We start from the raw sequence: 11,109 nt of genomic DNA on the forward strand, positions 1-11,109 counted from the left end.
GTAAATTTAAAGGGCATTAATGGTTATTCATTGGATTTGATAAAAGAACTATCAGTATCATAAATGGAGGTGCCTGATTAATCATATTTGAGAAGGGTTTGAGACTGAGACATATGATGATGAGAGACCCTCTAGGGTTTTTGAAGCATGGGATTGGATAGATTTATAAGCCCTGATTGGACTTTAGCACTAAGCCATTATTTCTAGAATTACCCTGAAGCAGTTGTTTTATAGCAAAACATGCCACATCAGCATATCTTGATGCTCCTCTTGAAGCCATGTTTATTCAGTTTCATCGATCAATTTAGTCAGAGAACACCAGTGATTAGGCCAAAAGAAGTTGTGACCAAAGAGCCTGTTTTTATCAGGAGCAAAAAGGAGATAAGCAGGAGGCCTGTGGTGCTGCTGGTGGACCCGAACTCACCGGCGGAGGAAGCCCATCAAACAACTCATGTACTGGCCCCACAGTATTCAACACTCGCGGTGTTAGCACTTCTCACGATGCACAAGATGAGAATACATGAAGTGCTAGCACCACGAGTGTTGAATTATCTCATAGCCAGCACATGCAGAGGGGCTGCAGAATGGCTGCTCTCCCCAATGTAGAAGGTACAAACTAGCAACACCAGCGGAGGAAGAATGACCCGTGGACCCTGACTGCCTGATCTGCACGAGTGTGTGATTGAATGGGGAGGCTGCTTGTGATGGGTGTGTGTGTGTCAGGGGCGGATTGACCTATCTGGGGATCGGGCATCCCCCGGTGGGCCGGTCTAGCTGGTCACATGGTCTTGACCGCATGGCTCTTCCTCAGCCCAGTCTCAGCACCTCCCAGCCAGCCCCCGCCATTAGATCAAGCCAGCGTGGGCCAAAGAAAAGAAGATTAGCCAGCTCCCGCGGAAGACCAAGCTGGCAGGGGGCCGACTAAATTAAAATCGAGGCCGGCGGCGGCCGAAGAAATGAAGATGGGGGCCAACTAAATTAAAATCGAGGCTGGCGGTGGCCGCCGAAGAAATGAAGATGGGGGCTGACTAAATTTAAAATCGAGGCTGGTGGCGGCCAAAGACATGAAGATGGGGGCCGACTAAATTAAAATCGAGGGCGGCGGTGGCCGAAGAAAAGAAGATGGGCGCCTTCCAGCCAGCCTCAAGTGGGGGCTGGCTGGGCAGCGCCTATCTTCTTTTCTTCGGCCCCCGTCGGCCTCGATTTTAATTTCTTCGGCCCCCGCCGGAGACCAAGCCGGGGGGCCAAAGAAATTAAAATCGAGGCCGGCAGGAACCGAAGAAGTGAACACCGGTGCTGCTAACCGCTGGCGGAGATCAGCTCTTCAGCGGGGGGTCTTGGATCGGAAGGGTGCTTCTGTGTGTACGTGAGAAAGGAACAGTGCTTCTGTGTGTGTATGTGTATATATGTGTGTGTGAATGTGAAAAGGGATGGTGCTTCTGTGTGTATGTATGCAGTATGTATGTGAGAAAGGAATCTGCCAGTTTAAAAAAAAATGAAATGTGATAATACATATAACTCAACTTTTGTGCTGGTAGTGCAACTTTTGAAAAGTTGGATGAAAGATTAAATTACTGAATGTTAAGCATCCCTCTTCTGGAAAATAAAATTTAGCAAAGTGGGTAGAGACAAATACTAAAGCAAAAAAAATTAAACTATTTAAAATGTTCATCTCAGCAAAATCACAAATTTAAGATACTGATGCCAGGTGGGTTTTTGGTTTTTTTTTAAGCATAATTTAAGCATGAAGACTAGAATAGTTCCAATCTGAAACGGTTTTGCTATTTTTTTTAAGCCTTTAGAAAATGTATATTTTTAAATGACTAAGACTGGAATCTTCCCATTTAAAAGGGAAGTTGACTAAGGATGCCTTTCGGTTCCATATCTCTCACATGAATAATCATACGACTGATAGTTTGAAGAAAGACACTTGCTTTATTGCCTGAAAGTGCAAAACAAAAGAAGCTGTATGGTGTGGGTGGCTGTCCCTTGGGAGGACAGAACCTGCAGGAAGGGTGTCATTTCGCCTTATGATAGGAATGTGGGTTTCTTATTTAATGGTTGGGATCATCACGTTCACTTTTAGTAAAAGTGAAAAATGCTGCAAGTCTGAAAGCAAGGTGCTTCAGTGAGAGTGTAATGTGTATGTGAGACAGGGAGGGTGCTTCTGTGTGTCAATGTGTGTGCGCAAGAGAGATGGAGCATGTTTTTGGTTGGCTTGTGGCTGTGAGAGAGGGCATGTGTGTGATTGAGCCTGTTTGTAAGTGAGATAGAACATGTGTGTGATTGAGAGCTTGTGTGTAAGTGAAATAGAGAGAGCATGTGTATGATTGAAAGCCTTTGTGTAAGTAAGAGAGAGCGAGAGCATTGTGTAATTGAGAGAGATTGGCCAGAGAGGTAACGTGTGTATGTGTGAGACTGATCAGGGAGATGACTGGTATGTGTGTGTGTGTGTGTGTGTGTGTGTGTGTGTGTGAGAGAGAGAGAGACTGGTTGGGGAGATGATTGGTGTGTGAGAGACAGAAACTGGTCTTGAGGGTATGACTGGTCTGTGTGTGTGTGTGTGTGTGTGTGTGTGAGTGAGAGAGAAAAGATTGGTTGTGGTCCCTAAGGAAGAGGACCGTGAGGACAGCTTCAGCAGCTACTGCTGCTTCTGGTGTGGCCTGTAAGGGAAAGGAGTAGGAGAACTGCTGGAGAGGGTAAGTAAAGGTGGCTTTTTAAGTTCATTTTTCTTGATTGACTACAATTTTAATTATTGGGTAGTATGTGATGTGTCTGCTGTTTGAAATATTTTATTGGTGTTTGGTAAAGGTTTCAAAATTTGCTTGAGTCTTTAATTAATGGATATTATATTCATCAGCTGTTTTAAAATTATTTTATTAGTATGATTTTATAATTATAATTCATGATTTATATATCTAGATTTTATTGATTGTTTCATGAGGAATAGTGACATTTTTGTTTTTCCATTGTTGCACTGTATAGAGTCTGGCATGATACGTTTTATAGTTTAGTTTTTGTCTGCACATTTCTATTTATACTTTATGTGGCTTTATTCTGAATTTGATTAGGGTCTGTGTTCTGCATGTGAGACTGACATGAAGCATTCTTTTAACATGTGGTTTCTCTGTAGGGATCTGTAGTAGCTTGGCCTGTTCTGTTTTCCTGATAAGTGTATTGATATTTTAGATTCTGGTGTAATATTTGTGGTATTCTTTTTCATAGGTGGGGTTGTTATTCTTTGAGTTTTGGCAAATAGTACTGTGTTGATACGGGAGGACCATGCCAAAATATAGGAGTGTGTACATATATATGTAAATTATATTGTATATGTAATTGGGTACCCATGGGCCAGTATGGAGAAAAATTCCCCGGGCCACTATTTTCCCTCAATCCGCCCCTGGTGTGTGTAAATGGTAGCCTGCCTGGGGGGGGTGTGGGTGGGAGCTTGTCCTGGGGGGGGGGGGGGAAGGGTGAAAGAGAGAGAATGGGAGCTGCCTGGGTTTTGTGTGTGTGTTTTTGTGTGAAAGAGAGAATGGGTGCTGCAGGTGAATTCCAACCAAAGAAGAGCTGGAGGTACCTGCGGGTTTGTGTGTGTAGAAATCAAAGTTCCCAGGTATGGAGAGTGTGAATTTTTAAAACCTTTTTAGTTTTATTGTTCAGGTGTTGTTTGTTGTGTCTGCTGTTCTGAAATATTTTATTGGTGTTTGGGACATTTAAAAAAAACTTATAGATGAGATTTTAATAATTTGATCTTTTGTTCATCATCTTTTTAAAAATATTAGTATGTTTTTATCATTATGATTATGTATTTTTTTTATTTCTTGATTTTATTGTTTGATGTATGAGGAATGGTGATGTTTTTTCATTGTTGCACTGCATAGAGTGTCCGCTTCTTGCGGTTTCCAGTTCAGTTTGTATTTCTACTTTATGGTTGCTGTATTCTGTATTTGGTGAGGGTCTGTTTGTGTTCTGCGTGTGTGACTGAGGTGAGGCATTTTCATAATAAGAAGTGTATTAGTATTTTAAGGCTTTCAGAGGGTCAAGCCCACACTTGACACACAAAGTAGGCCTAATAACATGGGTTCCAAGTGTCTCTTTTTTGCAGGGATTTCTGGTTGGCTTGTCAAAATAATGTAAGTGATATTTTTACCTCAGAATACTGTACTTTATTTTTCATGTAAAATATAAATGCATAAATCTTAACTGTGTGTGTGGAATGGGGCAGGGGGCATTGTGCAAGGCTGTAAGGTTCACCTAGGGCATCTAATACCCTTGCACCATCCATGGGTTGGGGGGGGGGGGGGAGGAATGGTGTCGGTTTTTAAAGTTTGCATTGCGGAATGGAGCTGGGTGGGTTTTTTTTGTGGGCCCGGAACAGAGAATGAATGAGCGGGGGCAGGGCGGGCAGCACATAATTCGCACAGGACAGCAAAAAAAGCTAGCACCGGCCCTGTCAGAAATAGTGAAACTTGTCCATCAGTGGGTTATATGTTGGTAATCGTTTGCTGGGCTTGAGGGCAGATATAGCTTAGGCATGTACAAACAATTTTGGTACATTTAGTAGGCTGAGTAAGAGGTAGGTGGCTTTTACTGACTTGAAAAGTGGTCCGTAATGTCTTTTTAAGATGGAAAAATGTGTGACTGAGAATTATTTTTCTTTGGAATTACCAGCAAATAGGTGCTGACTATTCTGTACCCTTTAATAATCCCTGTTGGGATGGGGCTTGAGGTGCTGGAACTGCTTCCTGATAGAACTCTACGTTTGGGTAATAAAAAGTCAGAAGAAACATGATGGTTATTGGTGAAAAAAACTATTTTGGAACATTTTCCTTCCTGACAATAGCATAAAAAAATAGGGCTATTCAACCTTGGCTCGTGTATCAACAGAGCTGATTGCAACTCATGTTTTGCTTTAGGGCATGACAAGGAGATGCTTTTGCAGGCATTGTGACAGATCACCTCAAGAGTTCTTAGAACCTAAGGTCCTGTTGCCTGTAGAGTCAGAGAAAGAGGTGTAATGTCCCTTAAGACTGCACAAGATATCACATTAGGATGTTGTATGCATCGTGTAGATAAAAGATGCCCAAAATGTTTGCGTTTATTTTAACTAGTTCTACCTCGCACTTCAGCTTGAGATGTTGTCATTGATCCTTCTGGTAAGGCACGAGCACCCCAGTGCTGAAGGAATCAGAATCACTTGATTTGAACAGTGCCTCCATTGTGATCTGAACCTTGAAACACTGCACCTCTTGTATCCAAGCACATTCACGGGCTAAGAGAGACCAGCAAAAGCCGTTTTTGTTTTGGTTTTTTTTCCTTGCGGGGCATAGATGTTTTGCGGGCCTCGTTCCAGTTCTAGTCTGCAGCGTCCGAAGATCAAAGTTGACGTTTTGTTTTGTAGTAGAGCACAGCTCATGAAGCCAGACGCGAGGTCAGTTGCATTCATTTTTCACAAAACAAACCAACCTGGGCATAAAAGCATTCCAAGGCACAATGGAGGTTTTCTGCCCTGTCTGATTAATATCCCTAATAGTGGCGTTATCACGTGGAGACTGGATGCTGGCTGACAGACGCCACGCTCTAATAGTGACAGTTTAATTGTACACTGTACTGTGGCTCTTTTGTTGCACTAAGCCCATGCCTGTGATGGCCTTGCACTCGGAACCTGGAGAAGCCCAGCATTTTGCCTCTGCCAGCTGCCTCTTGTGCCAGCATGTCAGTTGCGGGTAAAATATTGCCTTGTAACAGAAAAAGAAAGAACCTCGGATACAGGAAAACACTTAGGTCTCATTTGGTACAGCTTTATCATGCCTTGTCAGCGCATAGAAATAGAGAATTGACTCTGCCTTGGGGAAATGGTGCACAAAGCCTGTCTTAATCAGAAGGAATTGGGTGTTACCTTGGGACTTTTATATGCAATATTAGTTTGCACACACAAACACGAGAAAAGTAAGTTTGAATACCTCTGGGAGTAAACATGAGGAAGGAATAGTAGTACACTGTCCACCAGCATTACATTGTAATGCAGAAGCTACACTGCTTTGAAAAGGCTGTGACATACCGCAGATCATTTTCGTACACCATTAGTGAATTACATTTTTGACTGAAATAATTTTTGTCATAGCAGTTTCTGCCTGACTGAGCTGAAAACAGGAAGGAGCACATGCAGCCTCTGCTGGGTTATAGCACCATGAGTTTTTTCATTCATAGCTACCCAGAGGGTTTTTTTCCCCCAAATATTTAACCTGCCCTATGCACGTGCACACGCTTGCATACACACACTGTACTCTTCCCATCTTGTATAAGAGACTTCACAATATAATGTAAATAATTTAATCCTAACTGCTCAGCTTTCTTATTCTAGCTATCTTCCCAGTTTTAAGACCCTTGTTGTAATGTAACTTTTGATCTCTTTGCACTTGTTTATGTTCCGTTTTTTGTTCTCATCCCTTGGTGATTGTAAACCGGCATGATGTGGTTTCTAATCACGAATGCCGGTATAGAAAAACTCTAAATAAATAAATAAATAAAATAAAATAAAATAAATCTCATCCTGCCATTACATTCCTCGGCCATGGTCTGGCCACGGCGTGGCACCATTCTGCAGTGAAGAAGATTCCCTCTCCCCCAGGGGATGTGAACACTGCCTCTGCCAGCCTCCCTGGCCTGGCCAGGCTGAGGAGCAGAAGCCAAGCGTAGGATTATAAACCAGGTCTTCCACACAGCATCCTCCCTCCGTTTTATTATTATTATTATTTATTATTTAATGATTTTTATATACCGGCGTTCATCCAGGGATATCGCGTCGGTTTACAGTAAAACAAAACAAAACGTCAGGGCGTTGTACATAGAACATGGTAGTAATAATTATGAACTAATATAAAATAACTATGAAAAGAGAAACGTAGTTTTTTTTTTTCACTGTCTGAAGATGACATCTATAGAATGTTTTCTAAGAGTTCAATAAGTTCTAGCACAGAAGCATACTCTCTGAATAAAATTGTATATTGTGTAAATTTGTTTTTTTTCTTTTTTAGTCTGTTGCCAATTTTTCAATACTTGAAAGCTGCTTTCTTCATTCTTAGTGATTTGAAGTTTAATGATGGATGTTTTGACTATTTCATGCTCAAATGTTCACCAGATATTCTCACAGTTAGGGACCCATTTGTCAAAGATCTGCTCCAGATTTATCAATGAAAGCGCTGCCAGGGGAGAAATACTAGAGCCAATTTTTTGATAAATCTACCCCTTAATTTTAAACCCTTCCACTGCTACCTCTTTTGGTCTCTCGCCCTTTCTTGCTTTAGTTACTGAAATGCTCTGCTGCTTGTCCTGCCCTAGCCTTCCCTTTATCCCCTATATATCCTTCAGAATATAGGGATCTGCTCCTCACCTTGCAGATCAATCTTCTCACTGCTCTGGGGCCAGCCTTCTTCATGCCCTCCCTTGACTCACTATCAAATTCCACTCCTATTACAAAATCCTGCTTCTGGCTTTCACACGTATTCATAACTCAACCCTAGTCTGTCGTTTCATCTCTAGGTACTCGAGATCAGGGAGTAGTCAACTCCAGTCCTCAATAGCCACAAACAGACCTGGTTTTCAGGATTATCCACAATAATTATGCATTTTCCTAGATGCGCATACACAGGAGGCAGTGCATGCAACTCTCTCATGAATATTCATATCCAGAGAACCTGGCCCATTTGTGGTTCTGGAGGACTAGAGTTGGCCACCTCTCATCTAGATATATTCCTTCTTGCATACGCCTTTCTTTCATGTTCAACTTCACTACAGACAAGGTTCTTCTTGCTTTTGGGCCTTCTGTCTCCTATTCCCCTTTCTTTGGAATCAGCTTCTACTGGACATTTGAAAAATCTGCATCCCTATCATCCCATAAATTTAAATTCAGAACCTTCCTTTTTCACCTGGCCTTCTCACAAAACTGTCATCATTCATTCATCTTTGTTTTGCCTTTATTTTTATTTTTTTATGGAGTTTTGCTTTTGTAAGTTGCTCTGAATAAGAGGTGCATGAAAACTGAAATAAGAAGAATCACAAATGAGACTGGAGGCAAAGGTCACCCAAAAATATCAATTCCCTGAAGAATTGTTCAGGTGGTTGATAGTATTAGCGAGTGTTTCCATGCTCAGAAAAATGTGGGGGAGGGAGGGGGCAGCTGGCTAAGACATACCTTTTTGATATTGGTGTGGAAAAGGGATAGGTTTGCTTGTTTAAAATATAGTTTCCTCAAAATAATTAACAAAGGGGTTAGGTTGGACTTACATATTTCCATGTTATTTATTGATTTATTAACTGCATGTTTATTAACGGTTTAATATTATACACTATTTGCTTACTTCGTTTAATTTTTTCAATGTATAAACTTATTTACTTTGTTTGTTCAATGTAAAAACTTGTTTACTTCATTTGTTCAATGTAAAAACTTCGTTTTTAATTCTGTTCTATGGAAACCGCTAAATGTAGCGATAGTTACTGTTCTTTGTAAACCGGGGTGATATGTATATTATACAGGAACCTCCGGTATATAAATTATTTAAAATAAATAAAATAGGTAGAAGTGATCCCTGGAAACCTAGAATATGATTACAAGTAATGACTACAACCTGTAACTGTTTCTCTTCGTATTATAATATTGCAGACACCTCTCTGATGTTTCCCTTATTTCCCTACAGCTGAAAGATCCTTTCTGCTTTTCCACTTTCTTGAGTAGCAATGATGTGTTTGTCTCCTACCACCCATTGTCGGGGGCTGCTCCATGTATCCACCACTTTCTGTGAAGAAGTACTTGCTTACATTCCTACTGAGTTTAGCCCCTTTCTTGGCCGCCTACCTTGACACCCCCCCCCCCCATTCTAGAACTTAACTTTGCTAAATTAAGAAATATTTTCAGATTCTAGCTTTATAAGTCTGTGAAGATGCTCCATTCAAACAACGGTCATTTATTGTCTTTCCTTGTTAGATACTAATGAAGCTGAAATGCCTCGCTCTGGAAACTGAGACGGAGTTGGAAAGGCAGGATGAGACTCTAGATGCCATCGGCGCGTCAACGGAACGGGCAACGCTGAATATCGATAAACAGAATCGGAGAATGAGAAAATTGCTGTAATATGTGCCTTAGGGAGAGGCACAGGGAACTGCTTTTAAAAACATCATGTGAAAATGTTTACTGTACAGAACTGTCTGTAAAATGCTAGTCTTGCACAGCTGCTATTACTGTGAAAAGTAATGTATGGAATAATTTAAAAGGATTTGAGCCATTATTTTAGGGGAACAGATTCCATGTGTGTGTTTGTGCATGTATATGTATGCAATGCAAAAGTTAGCATAGCATTTTAGCAGATGTATCCATTCCCATGTCTGGAGAAGCATAAAATAATGCCCTCATTCTTTTCTTCACCTGTAAAAGAACCCTAAAGATATCCTGCAGATCTCTATTGGCTCAGTCTTAGCAGTAGTCAGATTTATTTAGCAGTAATCATCAAAATTACAATTTAATTTACTAATCATTATTTTCCCAAATTCTGTTACATTTTACTTGGAGGTAAAATATTTTCTGCATGAGGTATGTACTATAAAGAATTCTGGAATGCTCAGGACAAAAAGAATAATAAAAAAATAAATTGAGATGCTATCTAAAATTAATGTATAATTTCCCTACAAATTCTTTTTCAGTATTAACTGTCCAAATCTTAGATATCTTTATTGCAGAAACCTTTCTCTTGCATTTTATATAGAAAGAAGCAAGAAGTTCATTAGTAGAGGAAGGACGCAAGATCGCAATGATAGATGGTGACCATAAATCGTGGGGCAATTATCCAAGTAGTACTGGTTGGATACTGTTTTCACAATTGTGATTTGCAATCACAAAACTGCATTCAGTCAAAATCATTTTATCAAATTATACAAAATCCTGAATTGTCAGGAAGTTTGTAGAATTTTAGAACAAATTATTCTGGATTGCATTTTTGAGATTTTGGATTGTGGTGAGAAATCCTTCCAATCTGACGATACTCAGTTAATGAGTGGTATTTACCAACTCACACTGCAAACTTTCAGCCCCTCATAGATCATTAAAATACACTAGCTTGTGCATTTGGTTTCTAATAGTACAATTTTATAAGAAGGGTAAGTAGCTAGAAACATATTCTGAGCTAATTAAAATCAGTGTTTTGGGATTTTTATTTATTTTTTTTTTTTTTGTGATTTATTTGACAATAAGAACATTTTTGTTTTGTTGATCCTTAGTTATCAGCTAGAGCTTTTGAAATGTGACTGTTTGGAAACGACTGAGAAGAGAGTAAGGAGAAAATATGTGGTTGTACATTAAGTCCTTTAAAAGCAATGTTTATAACTAGAAATGTCATAGAATTTGGCCCTGGCATTTTCACTGTATTTTCAATCCACAATCCAGTGTTTTGGTTTATATATATGTGAAGGTCTTTGTCTGACCCAAAATCTTGTAAATATATGTTTACTTTGTGATTTGTTTTGCATTTGGAAGAAGTATCCAATCTAAATGTACTTTGAACTTTTGATAGTGATCTGGACCTTTCTGCCTACTAGCCATGAGCACCTGCTACAGAAATGTCAACAGAACCACCTTTTTGTTAGTTCATGGTGATGTCAGCCTTTTGCTAATTTAAATCTGTTAATTCAAGCTTTGGATTTTAGAGATCTGTGTACAGTGTCTTTTTCAAAAGGTGTAAGTTATCTTGACAATGCTTATGTAATATTCATGACTGGTTAAAATACAAGCTCTCTCTAAACTTCAATAAAACCAAAGTCGTCATTCTTTTGCCCTTTCCATCTACAAATATTCCTGATAAAAGTCTTCAAAGGTCAGGACATTCCTGTGTCAAGTACTGCTTTCAACCTTAGTGGTTCTTATTGACCCTCCCTTCTTCATGCAAGCTCAAAATTAAGGGGTCGATTTTAAGACCCTCGCGCATCCATTTGTGCGTGGTTCCCGACGCACGCACATGGACGCTTTTATAACATGCACGCACATGTTAGAAAATACAGTGTCCGTGCGCATGTGTGGGTGACCCGTGACTCGCGCAAGCGGGAAGGGGAATTTTACAA

The 11,109-nt window shown here is 40.2% G+C and overlaps 1 protein-coding gene across 7 annotated transcripts in view; it reads left to right on the forward strand.

Annotated features, from left to right (window-relative positions):
* Window positions 1-10,240, forward strand: part of SNAP47 (synaptosome associated protein 47) — a 107,058-nt gene extending 96,818 nt beyond the window's left edge. For all 7 annotated transcript variants that reach the window (XM_029588284.1, XM_029588286.1, XM_029588282.1 and 4 more), the window contains one exon: window positions 8,987-10,240. In XM_029588284.1, coding sequence (XP_029444144.1) covers window positions 8,987-9,133 — 147 coding nt within the window. In that variant the 3' untranslated portion in view covers window positions 9,134-10,240. The remainder of the gene's footprint in view (window positions 1-8,986) is intronic.
* The last annotated feature ends 869 nt before the right edge of the window (window positions 10,241-11,109 follow it).

The sequence above is a fragment of the Rhinatrema bivittatum genome, chromosome 2 (assembly GCF_901001135.1).
Source record: "Rhinatrema bivittatum chromosome 2, aRhiBiv1.1, whole genome shotgun sequence".
In the NCBI taxonomy this organism is placed as follows: Eukaryota; Metazoa; Chordata; class Amphibia; order Gymnophiona; family Rhinatrematidae; genus Rhinatrema; species Rhinatrema bivittatum.